The sequence below is a fragment of the Cynocephalus volans genome, chromosome 10 (assembly GCF_027409185.1).
Source record: "Cynocephalus volans isolate mCynVol1 chromosome 10, mCynVol1.pri, whole genome shotgun sequence".
NCBI lineage: Eukaryota > Metazoa > Chordata > Mammalia > Dermoptera > Cynocephalidae > Cynocephalus > Cynocephalus volans.
The window spans coordinates 3,970,385-3,994,643 of NC_084469.1; the positions used below are offsets into that span (position 1 = coordinate 3,970,385).

The window sequence follows — 24,259 nt, forward strand, 5'->3', positions numbered from 1 at the left end:
GCCATTCAAGAATCAGGGCTACGGTGGAACAAAGAGTGTATTAAAAATTGCACAAAACAAAGCCTACCTTGGAGACAAATGCCGTCTGAAGGCATCAGCAACTCTTGAATAATACTGTCTTTAACCTTCCAACTTGAAATTTATTTTCTACATACCCATTCTTCTTAGCTGTGGCTGAAAAAGACAAAGCTATTTGGTCAGTAACCAGCTCACTTAATTCCCCTTGTCCTTGTTATAATCCCATCTTTATACCTCATAAGTAATCACAAGCCTCAGCCAACAAACCAAAGCATCTACTCCAGAAAAATCATTGATTTTTTTATAAATATTTTCAATATATTTTAAAGAATTTAATACAAAGTGCGCTTATACAATACCTAGAAAGCAAACAATACACCAATTTCAATTGTATTTCCAAGATCATAATCAGGGAAGGGTATTTTAAAAGGCACTGTATGAATAAAATTCTCATTTAGTTTGACCTTTTTGTCCCATGAAAACTTCTTTAATTGCTTTATCTTCCTTTATTTTGCCTTCCTAAAATTTTTTGTTCCTGCGTGACAAATTCAGAATTTACTTTTTTTTTTCCTTTCCCTCTCCACCCCCAAATAGTAGAGCACCATTTACATTGTAAGTGTATCATAAGTGATTAGGATTTATAGGCCGGCTCAGATTACAAAAAAAAAATAAAATGAAAATGACTCTAGTGGCTTTGGTGATTATTTCCTTATAAACAAAGTGAAGCAATATGTTGTTTTATAGAAGCACTGAGCCATTCTTTCCATAGCAGAATCAATACACATCTCCTTTTATGAGTCATTTTGTTTTTTTAGAAATCCTTGCTTCATCCCAATGCCAACCAGGAACCAGCTCTGTGACTTGTGAACACTAGAGTCTCACACCTGGTTGCAGATGGTGAGCAAGAGGAAAGTGTGATGTAGTAACACTGGATTCTTCAGACTTTCAACTTGTCATATGACATGGTCTGGAAGGATTGGCTGGGCGATGAGCAATTTTTCTGATAATATGAATCATCAAGTATTCATTTCAACAGAAAAAGCAGATAGAAGGGAAAGCATCCCTCAGTGATGTTGGAATTGCTTGCTTCCTCAGCAACTGGACAAAGTTCTCATTTCAATGGGCAACCACAACTCCAGGAAATGATCATGTGTCCCCTGGGGACCAGCACCTGGCCAAGGTATATAAAGGGCCCAGAGGGAGAGGAAGACATCACACCTGAGAACACCCAACTCCTCTCAACAGCCCACTCCAAACCAGCCCCAGACAACACCATGACCGGCTCCTGCTGCGGCTCCACCTGTGGGGACTGCTGCCAGCCCTGCTGCTGCCGTGACCCCTGCTGCTGCCGCCCTGTGTGCTGCCAGACCACCGTGTGCCGCCCCGTGACCTGTGTGCCCCGCTGCACGCGCCCCATCTGTGAGCCCTGCCGCCGCCCCATCTGCTGTGACCCCTGTGGCCTGCAGGAGGGCTGCTGCCGCCCCATCTATTGCTGCCCCACATCCTGCACTGCCGTGGTCTGCCGCCCCTGTTGCTGGGCCACCACCTGCTGCCAGCCTGTCACCGTGCAGTCCCCCTGCTGCCGCCCCCCCTGCTGCCAGCCTGCCCCCTGCCGCACCACCTGCAGGACCTGCTGCTGCTAAGCACCCCAACACAAAACATTCCCAGGTGTTGGGAAAAGTGCGAATTCTTCCTACCCCTGCTGGATCAGATGAGAGACTCCAGCTTTGCAACCCAGCTGTTCTTCAGCAACTAACTCAGCAGTAACTTCTCTTTGCCACATAATTATGCAGCTAATCCTGCTCCTCTGTGGCAATCTTTAGAAAAATTCCAGCTTTCATCATTTGAATTCCTGGCTTGAAGAAAATGAGTAAGCAGAGATCAAAGTTCCTCTTGGATGGAGCTTATCCCACTGACTCATCATTATTTTTCTACTATTTCAAGGTTTTCAGAGGGGATTTTTTTTTCCAGGATAACATTATTTTCAGCACCGCACTCTCCCGAGTGAGCCACGGGCCGGCCCAAGATAACATTATTTTTAAGCTGTGTTTTTACATGGTAAAAAAATAAAATTTTGTATGTGGGGAAGCAAATACGTTTCTTTTTATTGTTTATTAATCTTCAAAAGATCGTTTTTATCTTAAATAACAGTGTGTAGAATCAGAAGAACCAAAGGAAGGAGTTTTGTAAGGACCATTTTTTGAGCTTTAAAATAGGAACAATTCAGATACAAGATCTGTAATTTTAATACCAATTCAAGTAATTCAGATCATCTCATGAGATGCACCTTCATATTTCAAGCCATGGGTTTTGTCGTGGTGCTGAGGAAATAGACTTCAGCAGGTCTCTCTGAATATGAACTTGACTGGTAAATAATCCACATTTATGATAAGCGGGGAGGAAGTCTAAGTTACATCCCCATTTGCTCCTCAGTGCAGAAAGTTATGTAGTGACTGATGTCAAGTAGTACGTGGGAAACCCTAACCACTGAATTCCCTGTACTGGAAGAACCACTGTCCCATCTTCTCCATGGTTCCCATGAGCACCACCACGGCCAAATCAAACTCCAGTACAGTTGCTGCTGCTGAGAAGACAGAGAAATATAGCCTCGGTTGGAAACATCCTAATTTGGAACTCCACACAGTTACCATGAAACAATGCCAATGTGTTCAAAATAGGAATAACATTAATCCCTATTGGATATGTTTTTGGTGTTGTTAAACACTTTTAGGCTGGTCAGGAAGACTAACCACCATTGTTTCCCTGAGAAACACGTTTTGAGTACCCAACATCTGGTCTAAAAGCATTTTTTGGAGTGTGCTGCTTGTATGCTTAGGCATCTTTCCTGCCTGTAGAGAGGAGTCAGGCAAGTAAGCTTCATGAGGGTAGGGACCTTGAATGATTTTGTCCACTAGGGGATTCCCATTGACCCGCACAATATTCAGCATACAGAATATAATCAGAAATTATATGTTAAATAATTGAATGGATAAGTTATAAGAGAATTGGAAGAGAGAAAGACATCACCACCCACCGAGCTCTTAAGTGATGCTAGACATGTACATTCTTACAATAAAACAATAAGCCACCTCATGAAGAAAAAGATTTTTATTGAAAATATGGTACAAGTTTCTCAACAAGAAGCCTATCATATTCAAAACTTCTACATTTCCAGTATGTGCACATTGGAGTTTTCTCTACATTAAGGGTTTGATAGTTTACCAATAAATAGGTTCACAGCTCCAATTTCTTTCTGCATATTCTTGATCACTATTTTTAAAATTTTCTAACTTTCTCTGTATTCCTCCTCTCAGAATTTTCCTTGTTAGCCTTCTAGGGACTTTCTTCTCTTACAGTGATTTTTTGAGATAGAAAATACATTGTTTTCTCCTGAATTCATCATTATTATTGGATCTTGGTTTCCACAGTAACCCCATGCCCTAGTCAGTCACAGTGGCTGGCGCAGGTCTGGGTGAGCCTATCAGGGTCTGTGCAAGCAGTGCGATCAATAAGATGGCTTAAACTTGAGCCTTCAACCACGGATCTAGACAAGACTTATTTGTAACAAAAACAAACAAACAAACAAACATAATGAGACCCAAGCAAATCAAGAGGCAAGGGCTACAAAACGGCTGAGTGACAGAATTTTCCTAGAAGTCCTGACAGTTTGAAACAATTGAAAACCACAATTGTTTCGGAAGCAGGAATGAACTCAAGCATAGTACTTGGGGAGATGTTGGAGACATTCAGGTATGGGCATGATGGGGCCTGAGACCACGTTCAGTTGGGATCACTACCTAGAGCTTTTGTTACGCTAGAAAATTGCAACCTTTTTCTAGATAAGTTCAGGTTTTTTGACTTCCTCACCACATTGGTAGCTTTGTTCTCAGGGTCCCGTGACCACTCAATTATGACCAACTGTGATACTATCTCCTTAGGGTATGTTTTGGAATTTTCAGAAGGCTGAGTGGGATGTAAGTCTTCCAATTCCTGAGGATATTGGTAAGACATAGAGCCCTTTAAGATAACTAAAAATTATCCACGTCACAAATAACCATTGTTTTCAAAGTAAATAGACAAAGTTCCTAAATAAGACAAACATTCCTTAATGGTTGGGAATGTGGTACCCACAATTCGTTCTTCAGCTCTCTGAGCTTACAAACAATATCTCCACAGATGTTTTTGGAATAAGTATTGGCTCCAACGCTTGTTAAATGTTTAACTTATCACTTATCTGGTTCCTTATGCGTATAATGAGGAATATAACAATACCTACTTCAACAATATGAAAGCTATGAAGAATAAATTAATAAATGTATTTCATTTAGTATGGTGCTTGGAATATAGTTAGAACCCAATAAAACTGGCTAATATGAAGATAATAAATAATGAAATTCACCTTTAAGATTATAAATAATAAAATTCCAACAATGGAAATCAATGAATATGTATCTGAGACAAAAATCACCGATGGCGAAGTCCTGATGACTAAGGCTGCTAAGATTACTCCTGTAGCTCCAAAAAATGAACTGGAAAATTCTTTCTTTACCGACAAACTCTGACTTTTAAACTATTCTTGTACTATTACTCTCAACTTGTTTTCTCAGGAAGCTTAGCAGTGGGGAAAGATGCTGACAACTTGAGGAACTTGCTTCCACTGTTAACCCTAAGAAACAAAACAATCATTGAATTATAACTATAAATAGAGACTTTGAACTTTCGGTCATTAAGTCCATATTTGAATCATAAATAGAAAAATATAATGGGTCTCCACTAAATAAGGAAAACAAACAGTCTTTTTCTATTCTTGAGCATCTAAAAAAATGTATAGAAAACTTACTAGCCTGCAGGTGTCATTTCAGAAGACATAAACAAAAACAAGGAAATTATCATGTGCCCTGGGGGTCATCAGCACCTGGCCAGTGTACATAAAAGGCCCAGAAGTGGAGGAACACATTCACACCTGAGAACACCCAACTCCTCTCAACAGCCCACTCCAGACCAGCCCCTGACAACACCATGACCGGCTCCTGCTGCGGCTCCACCTGTGGGGACTGCTGCCAGCCCTGCTGCTGCCGCGACCCCTGCTGCTGCCGCCCCGTGTGCTGCCAGACCACCGTGTGCCGCCCCGTGACCTGTGTGCCCCGCTGCACGCGCCCCATCTGTGAGCCCTGCCGCCGCCCCATCTGCTGCGACCCCTGTGGCCTTCAGGAGGGCTGCTGCCGCCCCATCTATTGCTGCCCCACATCCTGCACTGAAGTGTTCTGCCGCCAACCCATCTGCTGTGACCCCTGCGGCCTGCAGGAGGGCTGCTGCTGCCCCATCGTCTGCTGCCCCACGTCCTGCACTGCCGTGGTCTGCCGCCCCTGCTGCTGGACCACCACCTGCTGCCAGCCCGTCATTGTGCAGTCCCCCTGCTGCAGGCCCCCCTGCTGCCAGCCTGCCCCTTGCCGCACCACCTGCAGGACCTGCTGCAACACCTGCTGCAACTGAGCAGCACATGATCACTAAGGGTCCCCCAGTAGGTGGCCAGGTTCATCCTGCTGCCCCTCAAGGCATCATGGCAGAACAACATTCATTTTCTTGAGAAGCCCATTTCCCATCTCTTCAAACTAGCTCACACTATGCATTGGACACCTTTTCAAACCAACTTCTGAAGAAGATTACTCTGACCTCTTGGGACCCCAGTCTAACTCCTATATCATGTTGTCTGTTTTCTAATAAACTTAATACTCCCAACATAGAAATCATGATCTTTGTGATATTTCCTTTTGGTAGATTTTCTCTTTCTTTAGTCCAGAGATATTCAAAGACAGATGCAAAGTAATAGTCTTAAATTGTTTTCTGAAATAACCTAAGTCTGAGTAGTTTTCTTATTATCATTTTGAATGACATTTATAGAGCACAGTCTGAGTGAGATAGGTATGACTGTATCTTCATCACGTGTACAATTACTCGTGCCCAGAATTCCACACACATGTCAGGCACCCGAGAAATGTCTTGCAACAACGAACACATTTAGGGGCCGCATCTGGGTTGACACTTATACTCCTAGTTTGATGGTTTGTTTAGTGATCTGACGCCTGTTGGCACATCATAAAAAGCCCAGAATGTTACAGCTGGAAGGAAACTCAGGTAAGATCTGGTCTCTGTTTTTGAAGTTGAAGACAAAGGAGTAATGAAAGATTACATAAGTTACTTAGTAATATAGTTTAAATGTAATTATAATCACAGATGTTAAGAAAACACCCTGAAAAATGCAAGTTTCCTGCCATTAGACCAGTAAGTCAAACACTTCCTATATTATAGTATAGTATAGTAAGAAGCATTTTTAAATTAATTTGTTTTTTAATTGACACGTATTAATTGTACATATTTATGGGGTACAGAGTTACATTTCTTTTTTTTTGACCAGCAAGGGGATAGCAATCCTCAGCACAGTGTCAGCCAGCGAGCGCACCGGCCATCCCTATATAGGATCCGAACCCACGGCCTCGGTGCTCCTAGCGCCACACTCTCCCGAGTGAGCCATGGGGCCAGCCCCAGAGTTACATTTCAATACATGTGTACAGTGTGTAATGATCAAATCAGGGTAATTAGCCTATCCACCATTGAAAAAATTTATCATTTCTTTGTGATGAGAGCACTTGAGCTCCTCTCTTCTAGATATAAACATACAATAAGTTATTAATTATAGATGCCTAGCACTACTGTAGACTACTAGAACTTATTTGTTCTATCTAGTTTTAATCTCGTATCCATTAACCAACCTCTCCCTATCCCCCGAACCCTTCTCCTTCCCAGCCTCTAGTGACTACAATTCTACTCTTTATTTTTATACGCTCAGCATTTTTTTTTTTTTGCTCCCACATATGAGTGATATCATGTGGTATTTTATCTTTCTGTGCCTGACTTATTTTCACTTAACATAATGTCTTTCAGGATCACCCATGTTGCCACAAATGACAGAATTTCATTCTCCTTTATGACTGAGTAGTATTTCATCGAGTTTATTCATATATACCATATTTTCTTTATCTATTCATCTGTCGATGGACACCTAGGTTGGTTACATATATTGGCTATTGTGAATAGTGCTGCAATAAACATGGGGGTGCAGCTATCTCTTCAGTATGTTTATTTCCTTTCCTTTACAAATACCCAGTAGTGGGATTGCTGGATCATATGTTAGTTTTATTTTTAATTTTTTGAGGAACCTCCATACTGTTTTCCATAATGGCTGTATTAATTTACATTCCCACCAACAGTGTATAAGACTTCCTTTTTCTCTCTGTCTTTGTCAGTATTTATTATTTTCTGTCTTTTTGATAATAGCCATTCTAAGTGGAATGAGATGATATCTCATTGGGGTTTTGATTTGTGTTTCCCTGATGATTAGTGATGTTGAGCATTTTCTCGTATACCTGTTGACCATTTGTATGTCTTCTTTCGAAAAAATGTCTTTTCAGGTCATTTTCCCATTTCTTAATTGAGTTATCTGGGTTTTTGCTATTGAGTTGTTTAAGTTCCTTGTATATTCTGGATATAAATTCCTTGTCAGATGAACAGTTTGCAAATATTTTTTCCCACTCTGCCAGTTGCCACCTTCACTTTGTTGATTGTTTCCTTGTGCAGAAACTTTTCAGTCTGATATAATTCCATTTGTCTATTTTTCTTTTGTTGCCTGTGCTTTGGAAGACTTGTCCATAAAATTTTTGCCTAGCCCAATGTGTTGGAGTATTTCTTCTATGTTTTCTTCTAGTAGTTTTATAGTTTTGGGTCTCACATTTAAGTCTTAGATACATTTTGAACTGATTTTTCTCTACAGTGAGAGATAGGGGTCTAGTTTTTTCATTCTACATATGGAGACCCAATTTTCCTAACACCATTTATTGAAGAGGCTGTCCTGTTCCCAATGTATGTTCTTTCCATCTTTACCAAAAATCATTTGGCTATAAATATGTAGATTTATTTCTAGGTTTTCTATTTTGTTCCATTGGTCAATGCATCTGTTCTTATGCCAGTACAATGCTGTTCTGGTTACTATAGTTTTGTAGCATATTTTGAAGTCAGGTAGTATAATGCTTCCAGCTGCATTCTTTATGCTCTGGGTTGCTATGGCTATTCAGGGTCTTTTGTGGTTCCACACGAAGTTTAGGAATTTTTTTCTAATTCTGTGAAGACTGCCATTGGTATTTTGATAGGGATTGCATCGACTTGATAGATTACTTTGGGAAATATGGCCATTTTGACAATATTAATTCTTCCAATCCATGAAAATGGTATTACTTTCCATTTTTTGTGTGTGTTTCTTTCATTTGTTTCATCAGTTTTTTGTAGTTTTCATTGTAGAGATATTTCACCTCCTTGGTTAAATTTATTCCTAAGTAATTTTTTTTTTGTAGATATTGTAAATGGCATTGCTTTCTTGACTTCTTTTTCAGCTAGTTCATTGTTGGTGCATAGAGACACTATTGACATTTGTATATTGATTTTGGTTCATTTGTCAGTTCTAAGAGTTTTTTGGTGAAGTCTTTAAGTTTTTCTCTATATAATATCATGTCATCTGCAAACAGGCACAATTTGACATCATCTTTTCCAATTTGGATGCCCTTTATTTCTTTCTCTTGCCTAACTGTTCTAAGTAGGATTTCCAGTACTAGAGTGAATCAAAGTGGTAAAAGAGGACATCCTTGTCTTATTTCTGTTCTTAGAGGTAAAGCTTTCCACGTTTCCCCATTTAGTATGACGTTAGCTGTGAGTTTGTCATATATGACCTTTATTGCATTGAGATACATTCCTTACACCTAATTTTTTGAAATTTTTTATCATCATTTGATTTTATTAAATGCTTTTTCTGCATCTACTGAGATGATCATATAGATTTTGTCCTTCATTTTATTGATGTAATGTATCACATTTACTGATTTCTGTATGTTGAATCATCCTTGCATCCTGGGATAAATCTCACTTGATCATGGTGTACTTTTGTAATCTTTTTGATATGTTGCTGAATTCAGTTTGCTAGTATTTTGTTGACAATTTTTTGCATCTATGTTCATCAGGGATATTAATCTATAGCTTTCATTTTGTTGTGTCCTTGTCTGATTTTGGTAACAGGATGATGCTGGCCCATAGAATGAGTTTGCAAACTGTTGTCTTTTTCTATTTTTTGGAATAGTTTGAGAAGAATTGGTATTAGTTTCTCTTTAAAAGTTTGGTAGAATTCAGCAGTGAAACCATCTGGTCCTGGGATTTTGGTCCAGACTGCTGACTACTGATTCAATCTTATTACTCCTTACTGGTTTTCTCAGGTTTTCTATTTCTTCTTGGTTCAGTCTTAGCAGAAACTATCTATAGAGAAATTTATCCACTCCCTCAAGGTTTCCAATTTGTTGGTGTACAGTCCTTCATAGTAGTCTCTAATGATTCTTTGTATTTCTGTGGTATCATTTGAGATGTCTCTTCTTTCAGTTATGATTTAATTTATTTGAGTCTTCTCTCTTTTTTTCTTCGTCTAGCTAATGGTTTGTCAATATGGCTTATCTTTTCAAAAAAACAACTTTCATTTTGTCAATATCTTGCATCATATTTTTGTTCTCTATTTTATTTAGTTCTATTGTAATCTTTCTTACTTATTTCCATCTGGAAATTTTGGGATTGGATTGTTCTTGCTTTTCTAGTTCCTTGAGGTACAATATTAGGTTATTTACAATTTTTCTACTTTTTTGATGTAAGCACTTAATGTTATAAACTTCCCTCTTAGTACTGCTATTGTAGTATTCCATAGGTTTTGAGATGTTGTATTTCTTTCTTCATTAGTTTCAAGAAATTTTTTTTAATTTCCTTCTTAAATTCTTTGACCTATTGGTTGTTCAGGAGCATGTTATTTAATTTCCATGTATTTGTACTGTTTCTAAAGTTTGTCCTGTGATTGATTTCCAGTTTTTTTTCTGTTGTTGTCTGAAAAAAATACTTCAATTTTTTAAACTTTTTGACACTTATTTTGTGGCCTAACATATGGTCAGTTCTGGAGAATGTTCTAAGCGCTGATGAAAAGAATGTGTATTCTGAAGCTGTCAGATGCAAATGTCTGTAAGACCCATCTGATCTATAGTGAAGTTTAAATCCTATGTTTCTTTGCTAAATTTTCTGTCTAGATCATCAGTCCAATGCTGAGAATAGGATGCTGAAGTCCCAAACTATTATTGTATTGAGGTTATCTCTCCCTTTAATTCTAATAAGACTTGATTTATATTTCTGGGTGCTCCAATGTTGGATGCACATGTTTTATAACTGTTATATCCTCTTGCTGAATTGACCCCTTTAACATTATATAATGACGTTCTTTGTCTCTTTTCACAGTTATTGACTGAAAGTCTGTTTTATCTGATATAAGTATAGCTACTCCTGATTGCTTTTGGTTTCCATATGTATGGAATATCATTTTTCATCCCTTCAGTTCCAATGTATGTGTGTCTTCACAGGTGAAATGACTTTCTGGAGGCAGCATATAGTTTGGTCTTGTCTTTTAAATCCTTTCAGCAAGTATCTTTTAAATGAGGAATTTAATCCATTTACATTCGAGGTTGTTACTGAAAGGTGTGGCCTTACTCCTGACATTTTTTTCATTGTTTTATGGTTGTTTTGTACATCCTTTATTCTTTTATTCCTCTTTTTTTATTTGTCTTTGCAGTTTGGAGATTTTCTGTAGTAATAAGAAACAATTTCTTTCTCTTTCTCGATTTTGCATCTGCTCCACCAGTTAGTTTTATTCTTTTATATGTTTTCATGGTGTTAATTATTGTCCTTTTGCTTCCAGATGTAGGAATCTCTTAAGGATTGCTTGTAGGGCCTGTGTAGTTGTGATGAATCCCATCAGTTTTTGTTTACCTTAGAAAGACACTATTTTTCCTTCATTTATGAAAGACAGCTCTACTGGGTATAGTATTCTTGGGTAGTAGGTTTTGTTGTGGGTTTTTTTTTTTAGCACTTTGTATGTATAATCCTATTCTCTACTGGTCTATAATGTTCCTACTGAGAAAGCTGCTGTTAGTCTTACAGAGAATCCCATATATGTGACTTGACAATTTTCTCTTGCTGATTTTAGAATTCATTTTCTGTCTTTGACTTTTGACAGTTTGACCACAATGTGCCTTGGAGAGGACTTTTTGGGGTTAAATCTATTTGGGGATCTTTGAGCCTCTTGGATCTGGAAGTTCATATGTCTCCCAAAATTTTGCAAATTTTCAGCTATTATTTTGTTAAATAGGTTATCAATGTCTTTTTCTTCTCTTCCCGTACTGAAACACCCATGATATGGATGTTTGTACATTTAAAGTTGTCTCATAAACATCACAGGGTTTCTGTATTCTTTGTTATTGTTTTATTTATTTTTAAAATTTTTGTCTGACTGGGTTATTTCAAAAGACCTTTCTTCAAGTTCAGAAACTCTTTCTTCTGCTTGATCTAGCCTTTTGCTTATGCTATTGCTTGTACTTTCTATTTTTTGTTTAATTAATCCTTCAGTTCCATGATATCTGCTTGGCTCCTTTTTATGATATTTATCTCTTTGTTGAATTTCTCATTCAGATCATGAATTGTTTTTCTGATTTTGTTGAATTGTCTATCTCTATTCTCTTGATTCTCACTGAGTTTCCTTAAGACCATTACTTTAAATTCCTTTTCAGGCATTTCATAGATTTTCTTTTATTTGGGATCTAGTACTGGAGAATTTTTGTATTACTTTGGGAGTGTCACGTGCCCTTGTTTTTTCATATATCTTGTATCCATACATTGACATCTGGGCAACTGGTGGAATAGTTGTTTCTTCTAATTTTCTGGAATATCTTTTGTAAGGAAAAACTTTTTCCTATAGATGTGTTCTATACTGTCAATTAGGTAGGGTATTTCAGGTTTGGTTCTGTGTGAATACATTACTGTAGTCTCCATATGATTTCTTCAACTGTATCCAATGTTAGAGTAGTCTTTGTGTGCCTCAGTGGCCTAAGCTTTGAGTCTTTCTGCAGGCTGTGATGCAGCCTTGCTGGGGGAAAGTACTGCTGCATGGTCCAGTTCTTGAGGCCTGAAGGGGCATGTGCTGGCATGCAGCAATTCATCTGCCCAGAGATGTAAGGTCAATGGAGGATGGGGGGAACAGGCCCTAGGTGGGACAGGCCTCAGTCCCTTGGGACTGGTGCTTGGGATATTGTTCGTTTTCCTCTGGAGTGGATGGGGTTCCTGAAGCCAAATGTGGGTCCTTGGCACTCAATTCCTCAATTCCTCAACTGGAGTGGGCAGAGTCCAGGGCTGCAGGTGGGTTCTTCTGCTCCCAGAAAGAGTGCAGGGGTGCTCAGCAGCTCCTATGCTACATTGTGCAGGGTCACAGAGATTGCAAATTGAACCTCAGCCTCCCAGGAGGGGCACTGCGGTACTCAGCAGTGTTTCTGCCGAAGTGGGCAAGGTTGCTGGGGCCACAGGAGGGAACTCAGGTCCATGGGAGAGGTGCTGGAGCAGTCAGGTGCTGAAGTGGGTAAGGTTGCCTAGAGGGCAGATGAGTTTCCAGGCTCCTAGTTAAGGCACTGGGGCCCTCAACATCTCCTTGCTAGAGTGGGTGACCCTCAGCAAGGTTGCTGGGGCTGTAGGTAGAACCTTGAGCCCCTGGGAGATGCACTGGGGCACTCAGTGACTCCTCTACTGAAGTGGGTGACCCTGGATGTGGTCACTGGGGTCACAGTCAGGACTTCAGCAGAGGTGCTGGGGCAATCAGCTCTTTCTTTGCTGGAGTGGGTGGGGTTGCTGTGGAAATGGGCAGGACTGCAGACCCCTGGGAGAGGTACAGGGGTACTCTGTATCTCCACAGCTAAAGTGGCCCACCCTGGGAGTGGGGTAGGTCACTGGGACTGCAGCCAGGACCTCAAAATCCCATGAAAGGCACTGGGGCATTGTGTAGCTCTTTAACTGAAGTAGGTGACACTGAGTAGGGTCACAGTGGTCATGGGCAAGATCCTGGACCCCCAGGAGAAGAATTGGAGTGCTCTATAGCTCCTCATCTGGAGTCACTGGGGCTGCAGCAGGGACCCCGTACCCTTGGGAGAGGTGCCGGGGAATTCTGCAGCTCCTCAGTTTGAGTGGGAAACCCTGGACAGAGTCACTGGGGCTACGTCCAGGATCTTGCACTCCCAAGAGGTTCTCTGAAGCTCCTAAACTGGAGTGGGTGACTTTGTGTAGGGGCACTAGGGCTATGCGTGGGACCCTGTGCCTCCAAGTGAGTCTCTAGAGTGCTCTGAACCTCCTCAGCTGGAGTGGATGACTCTAGGTGGGGTCCCTGGGACCTTGGGCAAGAACCTCCACCCCCAAGAGAGATCCTGGGGCACTGTGCAGCTCCTCAGATAGAGTGGTTGGCCCTGGGTGAGTTTGCTGGAACCAAGGGTAAGGCTTTGTGACCCTGGCTACATGGGTGCTCCACTGAAGACAGCAGCGCCACTGGTGATGGCAATGGCCCCAATAGGTCAGCTCTCAGACTGCAGGAAGTATGAACACTGGCTCTCTCTGACCTGATGGTGGTCTCCTCACTTTGCTGAACTGCCTGTTGCCTGGGGAGCAGGGTGCTGCATGGGTTCCAGTGCCAGAATCACAGTGTGATGGGATATTGATAGGGCCTTAGGGATATGGAGATAGTGGGGCTATTGGGCCCCAGGGCAGAATTTTCTCTGGTGTTGACTTCGATCTCAAAATGGCTACATGCTGCAGCAGCCTGGGTCCCAGGGGATGGGGAACACAGCATGAATTCCCTCTCTGGAATAATGCAGTTGCATGGGCTCTGAGCAGCACATTTCTCTAAGAACCCACACTGCATTGCACAAGCTGTGTGTTTCTCAATAGGGCTCATGCATGACCCGTGGTCCTGATATATATACCTCCTATTGGATCAAAAACATCCCAATCCCCTGAACAGAGATTGATGCTCAATGACGGGGAGCTTCTCTATCTTTCTTCCAGGTATTTTTATTTTATTTCATGCTATTAATGAAACTCGCCACTGAATAATCGTATTTAATGTGTATTCCGCGGTGGCTGAGCAGAGAACTAGCCATTTGCCATATCAAATATGTTGGTCTTTGTTCTAAGTTCAAAATTTAGAGTTTATAAGGCACCAACATAACATAATTTTAAATAAAATATATTTATTTATTTAACAAATACAAGACACTGTCAGGTACTGTTCTTAGTGCTTGACAAATATTAGCTCACTTAATCCTTACAACAACCCTAATACATGCTATTATTATGGCCTAAAGCCACAGAGCCAGTAAGTGGCAGAGCTTTAAAGGAGTGTTGTCTGGTTTCAGGATAAACAGCATCAGAAAATAGCATATGACTTGCCACTAGTGTCTAACCACAGAGCTGTGCTCTCACAACTCAGCAGTGTGAATAACTGAAGCATGACCCATCTTTTCTCTGCCTGGGAATGAAGTTGGCAATGGGGTGGAGATAAGCATGTAAGAGTGAATAAACACTAAAAGAGTTTACTGATTTGCAGGCTCTCTATCCTTGTGGATCTTTATAAAGGAGACAGAAAAATTTCTTCAGGTCAGAAGTGTTTGCAGTAGAGAAATTAGTCTTGTTAACTTGATGTTTTATGTGCTTTCCAGTAAGACTCTCATTGCACAAAATGTGATCATCATGAAGACTCCACAGAAATGTGAAAATTGATTATGAAATAATGTGCCCTGAAAAGAGTAGAACACACTTTTTATCTAGGCACTGGTTACGGCTTTGAAAAAACTCCTTGTCCATGAACAAAGGAAAGAATGTGAACCGTGAGAGAGTTGAAGAAGAGACTGTGCTTCCTTTTTCTCTGCTCTGTTTCCCTTGTGACTATGTGTCCAGTCAATTTACATTCCTTTTAAAGTTTTGAAATTATGTTTGAAATTCCATTTGGGGAGCTTTAGATCCCAGCGCCCAAGGCACATTTTTTTGGATGATGGAAATAATCTTAAAGTGATTCAAAACCCTGTCTGAGGAGGAATAGGAGGGGTAAAGCTGGAAAGTAATGAGACTGTTTCTTTCATGAAGTTTCTAAAATGACCCTGGCAATACTTCCTGAAGAAAGATGTCCAGCACACCTTTAGCAACGCCACAGCAGAACAGCTGTGTGGTGTCCCAATGTGCCTTCCCCTAAACAATGTATTTTATATCTTTTCAATGGCGGTTGAAAAAAAACGCCACCTTGTCATTTGACAGACACAGTACCCATGTCAATGTATATTAAGAAAAAACTTCCCATTATACAACTTTCTATTACATACACAAGAATGTCAAATAAAAAAAAAAAGTCATGTTTCAGAGACAAAAATTAGTATTCTGTGACCAGAAGGACCAGAGTTGCACACAGCCTGAACTGGAGAAAAGGAAAAAGCTCTTGATAGTCTCAGATGTTTTATTCTAACACTTATTCAGTTTACAAAAATAAACCTTTGCCTTTCCCATACAAGTATACGAGCTTCTGTCCTATTCAAGGCATATACTGTAATTCTACCACATCAAATGATAAACAAATGTATTCCCAAGGTATGCAATGCAATGATGTGTCTAACACCTGCCGGATTCACATGTAGGCTCTTCCAGGGGACCAGTTGGGGATCACAGATAGGCTCGCATCCATGCTCTACACACTCTTTCATGTTTAATTTCTTTTAAAAATTGAAGTTCCTTTAGAACTATTTTGTCCAAGATTAACCAGGTGCTATGTACTCAAAATACACATCAAGAGTTGCTATCAACTCAAAAGGCTATGAGTCTTCATATTTTCAGAATGAGCAGTGTAAATACATTCAGACTTACAGATGCAACAAGAGTTATTTAATGAGATCATGAGTACGTCACTAGCAATCATTAGTCAAAACAAAATTCTACTTAATTGGCCAAAAGATAAACAAAAAGGATCACCAGCACACATCCAGGGTATATAAAGGGCCCAGAGGGAGAGGAAGACATCACACCTGAGAACACCCAACTCCTCTCAACAGCCCACTCCAAACCAGCCCCAGACAACACCATGACCGGCTCCTGCTGCGGCTCCACGTGTGGGGACTGCTGCCAGCCCTGCTGCTGCCGCGACCCCTGCTGCTGCCGCCCCGTGTGCTGCCAGACCACCGTGTGCCGCCCCGTGACCTGTGTGCCCCGCTGCACGCGCCCCATCTGCGAGCCCTGCCGCCGCCCCATCTGCTGCGACCCCTGTGGCCTGCAGGAGGGCTGCTGCCGCCCCATCTTCTGCTGCCCCACATCCTGCACTGCCGTGGTCTGCCGCCCCTGTTGCTGGGCCACCACCTGCTGCCAGCCAGTCACTGTGCAGTCCCCCTGCTGCCGCCCCCCCTGCTGCCAGCCTGCCCCCTGCCGCACCACCTGCAGGACCTGCTGCTATTGAGTCGTCAACTGACTACTTGGAGCAAGCAATTAACCTTCTGAAAAAGCCATACTCTGTACCTAATAAACATCAGGCCCTGAACCATCACAACCCCAAATCAATCAGCCTGTGAATGCAGATCCTGGCTCATCAATTAAGGCTTGGGCTGTTCTCAAGTCTTTGTAACAGAAGTAGCTTACTTCTTCCCATGTTAGATCTTAGGTCTTGTGGCATGTTTATTTTCTAATAAACTTCTCTTCTTTGGCCTTGTAAACACAGCTTTGGTTTTATTTACTCATTCTAATTTTTTGCATTAAATTTAAACACAACCAAAAAAATGTGCTGATTGCCTGCCATCTGCAAGTCACAGACTGTATGCTATCCAACAGAAATTAAAATTGAGTTAACAATGTTGCCCTCTTCCAAAAACCTCTAGGGAAATGAGTCAATTTCACCATAACTCAACTAAAAAATTAAATATGAAAAAATAAAAGTGCAACGCACTGTTTGGTGCCAACAGAGTAGTCCCTATTGATGGGAAGAACAAGAGAAATTGAAAGGAGAAAATAGGATTTTATATAAGTTAAGGTTTCAGTGTCCAGATCAGAGACAAGGTGCCATTCTCAGCATGGAAACGGCATGAGCAAAACAATGGAGGAGGGGACCATAAGGGTTGTTCAGGGGACAATTTGGCTGGAGACACTGGACATATGCAGAGTGATGTGGAAGAAAACTTTGTAAAATTTGTGTGCTTTGAATATATCCAAAGGAGTACGTGCTTTATTCAATAAGAAGCAAGGAGCTGTTGGAAGCTTTGGGCCAGGGGAATGTCATGACAGGAGCTGGACATGAGAATGATTCCTATGGTAGCTCCTTACAAAGACAGAAGGACAAAAGCTAGAGAAATAATAACTCTTTAAAACCAGGAGGGGCCGAGCCCGTGGCGCACTTGGTAGAGTGCTGCGCTGGCAGCGTGGCGACGCTCCCCCCGTGGGTTCGGATCCTATATAGGACTGACCGGTGCACTCACTGGCTGAGTGCCGGTCACGAAAAAAACGACAAAAAAAAAAAAAAAAAAAAAAACCAGGAGGACTTTACCCTGATCCAAGCAAAATACAATAAGAGCTGAACCAAGAGGATGACCGTGGTATAAAGGAGACACAATGAGCACAGCAGGCATAGAAACCCAGAAGGTATATTAACTAAGTTGAACGTGGGAAACAAGAAAAAAGAAGCAAATGTGACTTACTGAAGGTCTGCAGGAAAACGCTTCTGGTTCAGAGACAATTAAAAGAATTTTAACATATTTATCCTTATTTATTGTGTGTTTAAAATCACTCCTCCATAGTGTATTCTGCCTATTCTTGAGCTATTATGAACTATTTTTTTTTTAAAGGAGATAAAGAGTTTTACTCACATTAGTTGATCCTGGAAAGCAGCATGGTATAAAAGAAAAAGAATGGTCTAAGAAAAGAATGAGGGGTAAGAGTTTTATATGCAGCATTCCTGGCTATCTGCTGTGTGAATGGAGCAAGTCACTTAACCTCTCCAAAATGTAGCCATTCCCAGACTCAGTAATATCCTAACATCAATTGACGCTGAGGAAAGATTTTAAACAGTCCGTGTCACATCAGCAATGTTCCAATTCAGAACTTTGAAGCCGGATGTCTCTATATTCAACTCCTTTCCTTGATTAATCCCTCCTCGTGGTATTATACTGATCTGTGCACTAGAGCAAGATATGAGACAGACAGATGGGGTCTTGCTTTCTGTGTAACAATTTAGTGCTCTGTGCATAATAAGATTTGATAAACATGTGCTATTTATAGTGTGAATGATTTCAGTTTCTATGCCTCTAAAATTAAGCAGTGGAACAAGATGATTTACTAAGTTTTTAATCTCAAAAACATGATTAGTACATATAACCATTTTTTAACTTTATACTTACAGTCATGGTTACCACATGACATGAACACCTTTACCGAAATTAGCATGAATCACATTCTAATGGAGTTCTATCACTGTACAAACCAATAACACCTCATAAAAAACTAACTAACCATGTGTGTCTATTCATGATTGCAAGGGAGAAATAAACCTACCACAAGTAGCAACAGTATGGTTTTTTGCCACCACTTTTTAAAAATCTCCCCTCATGTAACCCTAAACTCCCAGTGGAAAATCACATCCTTTCTTTTGGCAATGCCAAGAAATGTTTCAAATTTATTTTGCTGAAATATATCTTAACATCTTTGTATTTATACTGTTAAACCATGTTTAATCATCCACTTCCTAAGCTGCCTTGTAAGTACTGTGATCAGAGCAAAGTAGTTCCCAACTCCTGCTTTTTCTTTTATTGATTCAACTTCCTAAATTCAATCATTATGATCTTTGGCCTAATATCCTTTCATAGGACACATGGCATTGTAACATAAAACGACATAAGCTGAAAGTAAATTCTATGAGAAATACTCTCTAGATAATCCAGTGATGTCATCTTTCATAAAGTGTAAATTTCATTCAAAAATTTTTGTCATTTGTTTCTAATTACTGGATATGAGTTTTAACCCTTCTTTGAAATTAAATTAGAATGGAACTGGTTTTGTTCCATATATCCTCCTGAGTAATAAATGTTTCCTCAAGTATCAACGTCTGAAGTTCAGGAGAGATTCAATTTCTGGAGACATCTATGAATTTCTATGAATATTTAATCATAGTTTCTATCTGGCTGATTATAGAGACTGTCGTCTTGTTAATCTAAAAATTATATAAAGATAGTTTTACATGGAGGACAGTTCGCGGTTAATAATTCTTTTCTGGCGACAAGGATTGGTGAATAGGACCCCCAAATCATATCATTTTATGGGTAAAAGTCACCTTCTCAGAGGATACAATTGCAAACAGAAAACTGAAGCTGAGGCTCCAGTGGAAATTAGAGCATTGTTTGGAAACAAAACAAGGACCAACGTTATTTGGTGAGTACTAGCTGAGCAACAAGGAAAAAACAATTTGGAAACGTATATATTGTGTGTGTGTATATATATATATATAATTTTTAATGCAGCATTTGAACAATCATAGGGCCCTAAAAAAAAAAAAAGCTGGTTTAAAGAGTAACAAGATAAAAATGCTGACCCCCACAAACAGAGCAACTGGCCACAGCTTATAAAAGCCCCAATGTGGAATAAGCAGCCATAACTCAGAAGCTCCTCCAAGTAACCCAGCCCTCAGACCAACTCCTGACACCATGGCCTGCTGCTCCACTGGCTTCTGTGGATTTCCCAGCTGCTCCACTTGTGGGAACTGTGATTCCAGCTGCTGCCAACCGAGCTGCTGCCAACCGAGCTGCTGCCAGCCGAGCTGCTGCCAACCGAGCTGCTGCCAGCCGAGCTGCTGCCAGACCAGCTGCTGCCAACCGAGCTGCTGCCAGCCGAGCTGCTGCCAACCGAGCTGCTGCCAGCCAAGCTGCTGTGGAACCAGCTGTGGCACTGGCGGTGGCATTGGCTGTGGCCAGGAGGGTGGCTGTGGAGCTGTGAGCTGCCGTGTCAGGTGGTGCCGCCCAGACTGCCGTGTGGAGGACACCTGCCTGCCCCCTTGCTGCGTGGTGAGCTGCACACCCCCAACCTGCTGCCAGCTGCACCATGCCCAGGCCTCCTGCTGCCGCCCATCCTACTGTGGACAGTCCTGCTGCCGCCCACTCTGCTGCTGCTACTGCTGCCCACCCACGGGCTGCGAGTCCACCTGTTGCCAGCCCACCTGTTAAAAACCTCCTTCTGATGGAATGGAATCCTGAGAAGATGATACTTTGAACATAAACAATGAAGAATCCCAACGAACTTCTGAACTCCAATACCCATTACCCAGCTTGCAACCTGTCACACAGCTACGTAATCCTTTCCCAGGATATAAGTTCATTTACAAAGAAAGAACAAAAAAATATTCATAGCCCTGGATATCAACAGAAGTCCTACAGTGTGAAAAGGGATGTCTAATATTTTACTACAAATATCATCTACAATATTCAACAGCTCATCGGGATTTGGATTTAATAAAAAGATTTTTATCTCTTCAGTTATGAAATCATTGTTAGAACTTTCTTTTCTTTGAAATTTGTTAATAAAATTTACATACTGGGATTTTTCAAAATCTCAATATGATGTGACATTATGGTTTCTCTCTCTCTCTCTGTCTCTCTCTCTCTCTGTCTCTCTGTCTCTGCCTCTCTCTCTCTCTCTCTCTCTCTCTCTCTCTCTCTCTCTCTCTCTCCCCCTAATGGTCTTTAAAGTGGTTTTTCTTTGTCAAAATATATGATTTTAAAAGCACAACAATACTTAGGAACAATTTCCTAAAGTCCTCACCCATGCAAGGTGGTGGCCTAGGTGCTCCAAAGGATCAATTTTACAAAAAGGAAAAAGGAATTTCATGTCATTCAGCTTCTTGTGGCGTTGCCAAATTCTTTCATTCCTTCATTCATATGAGTTTGTGTACAGTTTCTTTAATTATCAAAGGTATAAAAAACCATAACACAAAACAAGAAAGACAATAAATACAGATTGTAAAATAACAGTTATAGTCCCAGTTTTGTAACTAACAATTTATGGATTCCTGAGTAAGTCCCTTTACTTGCCTGGGCACTCATTTCTAATCTGGAAAGTGAGAGAATTGAGTTTTATTGCTTACAATGTCCCTTCCAGGCATAGGAGAGTAGATCCCTAAACAAGTGGCACACTGACAATTAATCCTTTCTGATGCTTAAAAGGGAAAATGTATTCAATAAAGTTGTATGCATTATCACCATCTTGAAGGTTTATAAAGCACATTATAACATTAAAGAGACTGAGATGCCCTGCAATAAAGAAACTTCTATAACCACCACTCCCAAACTGATTTAGCCAGGAAATTTTCTTTTCTTGTATTAGCTGTTAGCATTCTGTAACACTAATGCTCCTCAAAATATACTCTGGAAAACGACGAAAGGAAATATCAACTGATGTTTTTATAATACCTATACAATCCTCTCCTGCATTTTGAAGCTTAAAATAAACATTCATTACAGGGGTGGATTTAAATAAACATGATATTGATCATACACGATCACCATTCTTATTCTAATCTCGAGAGAGAGGATTCTGGAATAAAACAAGAACAAAATAAAAGATACATAATGGGGCTTCCATTCCAAGAGATAAAATCTTTGGTCATAAAATCAAAGTGGTGAACTAGGGACTGAGAGAAGAGGGGTATGGAAAGTGATTACTTAAAGGTTATGGGATATTCTTCTGGGATAATGAAAAAGTTTTGAAAGTAGAGAGAAGTCATGGTTGTACAGCATTATGAATGTACTAAATCACTCAGTTATGCACTTTAAAATGGTTAATTGTATGCGATGTGAATTTCACCTCAATTTTAAAATGAGCAGGGCCTTTGCTAGCACAACTTCACTAAAAATTTTAAAAGACACCATCTTTGGGTAGACACAGACCCAGGGGTACACAGTTTGTTGCGCCTACAGCATCTTGGTGTGAAGAACAATATGCTCCTTCCTCTGAGTGGAGAGAGCCTCACATCATGGCACGACCTATACGTCTATACTCAAGGGCCCTCCCACGGGGCCAACAGTTTATTCCCCTAGCGTGAAGCTCTCTTGTCTCCCAGCAGGATGAGGAAGTTTAGGCTGGAAGCACATTTTACTTAAAAAGGTTTCAACTCAGAAACTCTAAAAAGAGCCACATTGACATTCAGGAGACAAGAGAGAGATCTTGCTATTTGGTTTAGGGTAAAAGTTGGAGGTGAGAGGAGGTCCCCGATGTTTATGTGTTGTTCAGTCTAGGTCACTAGGATGGAAGCCCAGAAGAGAAGCACAGAAGTCCTGGGCAGGAATGGTGTGTTCATTTGACTGTTGTATCAACCATGGTTTATATCTCAGGAATCTAAATAAGGCAGTTGGAACCAGATGAGAGAACTAGTAAAATGAAAGTGAAAGAACTGGGAGATCCCCAAAAACTTGTAACTGGAAAATCAAAACCCTGACATCTTAAAGGAAAATAATTCAAAACATTAGTGTCTGTGTTAAACAGAAGTCAAATATTCAAGAACAACAGACAGACATTCTTTCTTCTTATGGTACTGGAATTGTCTGGGCCCCAAAACTTAAATGAAGTAATGAAAACCAAAGAGAATAAAGTGGTGGTTACCAGGGGCTGGGGAAGGGGAGTTAGGAGATATGGGTCAAAGGATAAAAATTTCAATTAGGAGGAATATGTTCAAGGGATCTCTTACAGAACATAATGACCGTAGTTAGTAACGTATAGTATCCTTGAAAATTGCTAGGAGAGTAGATTTTAAGAGTTCTCACCTCAAAAAAAAAAGTATGTGAAATAAGGTATATATTAATAAGCTCAATTTAGCATTCTACAATGGATACATATTCAAAACAACATGTGGTACACAATAAATACGTACACTTTTATTTGTCAATTAAAAATAAATAAATAAAATTTAAATATAAAGATACTGTGTTTCTTCCTCAAAGAAGACCACAGAAAGTGGTGCCCAGCATTTAAACATCATATCTCCACAGAGAAATATCACAGATGATTTTGGCTTGTTACTCATATTCCATGGAAACCAATCAAGAAGACATGGGTTTATGTGATAGGAGAAAAGATTCTGGTTAAATTTTATTTTCTTGATTTACTTAGGAGAGGTAAGGGAATGTTCAGATTAGTCTTTATTCTGTGGCAGAGGATTAGTATTCTCAAATTTCAAGTATCAGATCCTATTCTTAATAATTCTCTAAGGGCAACTAAAGAGCAGAAACATGAATACTGAATTAAATTCTGCACTGAGGGAAATGTTAAAAACAGTGCCACGGTAGAAAAGCACATAAATGAACACCCAATATGTAATAGTACTCTCTCCAGTGCCCTTGTTAATAATTTACTTCAACTCTTCAAATAGCTAAATATTTTGCATAGGGAGATAAATCTTTTAATACCAAAGATTCTGCTGAATTTAGATATAAATTAAATAGATCCTGAGATTGTAATCATAACAAATCCACATATTTCAAGCATCCCAAGTAAAAAATTAGCTAATCCAAGAATCTGTGATGTACCTTTGCTTTAGAAGAAGCACAAGCTTCACAAAGAATCACACCTTTTAATTCAAATTCGATATGGGATTTGAAAAATATATCTTAGTTCTGACTTGGGAAAAGTTATGACCTAAACTTATGAACTAACACTTGATGTTCTGGTTCAAAGCTTGTGTCATTTTAAATTCCATTTCTCTATAATCAAGCCCACACTCCTCGCAGGTCAGGTCACCTTCCATTGCACTTCAACAAAACCCTCACCTTGACCTTCATCAGTTGCCTCATTCAAATGATATAAACTTTCCATCTGACTGGACTGGTTTTTAAAACCTACAGTAAACTGCATGCTGCAGATCTAACACACTACAGTATATCACATACTCCAGGGTCATGTTGAATGTGACTATTATTCAGTTAACATTTAAATCTATACAACATACCAAGATAAAAGATTAGACTAAGCTACAAGTCAGGTAAGTTAACATTTTTAGCACTTGAGATTTTCTTGAAGTATGCTTACTATGCTGTTAAAAAAATAAATAAGTAAAATCTCTAGGGAAGTCTCCAATAAACAGTGTTATTACTTACCCTGAGCTCTGCCTTCCTTTCCTTTACTCTCAAAAGAGTCTGTAATGAAGTGAGCAAATTTTCATACCTTTGATTTTCCTTAGGACAATCGCCTACATCAAAAAAAAAAAAAAAAAAGAGGGAATTGACTATAGTGGATAAAAGAGTTT

The 24,259-nt window shown here is 40.1% G+C and overlaps 4 protein-coding genes across 4 annotated transcripts; all 4 read left to right on the forward strand.

The window, feature by feature from the left end:
• Positions 1-1,292: 1,292 nt before the first annotated feature.
• Positions 1,293-1,661, forward strand: LOC134389448 (keratin-associated protein 2-3). The gene has a single exon (XM_063113015.1). The coding sequence runs from the start codon at positions 1,293-1,295 to the stop codon at positions 1,659-1,661; it is 369 nt and encodes a 122-aa protein (XP_062969085.1).
• A 3,376-nt stretch (positions 1,662-5,037) lies between these two features.
• LOC134389687 (keratin-associated protein 2-3-like) lies at positions 5,038-5,511 on the forward strand. Its single transcript, XM_063113263.1, has 2 exons — positions 5,038-5,264; positions 5,358-5,511. Exons 1-2 carry the CDS (start codon positions 5,038-5,040, stop codon positions 5,509-5,511), a joined length of 381 nt encoding a protein of 126 aa, XP_062969333.1.
• Positions 5,512-16,078: 10,567 nt separating this feature from the next.
• On the forward strand, positions 16,079-16,447 carry LOC134389690 (keratin-associated protein 2-3-like). The gene has a single exon (XM_063113265.1). It carries the CDS (start codon positions 16,079-16,081, stop codon positions 16,445-16,447), a length of 369 nt encoding a protein of 122 aa, XP_062969335.1.
• A 3,226-nt stretch (positions 16,448-19,673) lies between these two features.
• Positions 19,674-20,189, forward strand: LOC134388255 (keratin-associated protein 1-3-like). The gene has a single exon (XM_063111153.1). It carries the CDS (start codon positions 19,674-19,676, stop codon positions 20,187-20,189), a length of 516 nt encoding a protein of 171 aa, XP_062967223.1.
• The last annotated feature ends 4,070 nt before the right edge of the window (positions 20,190-24,259 follow it).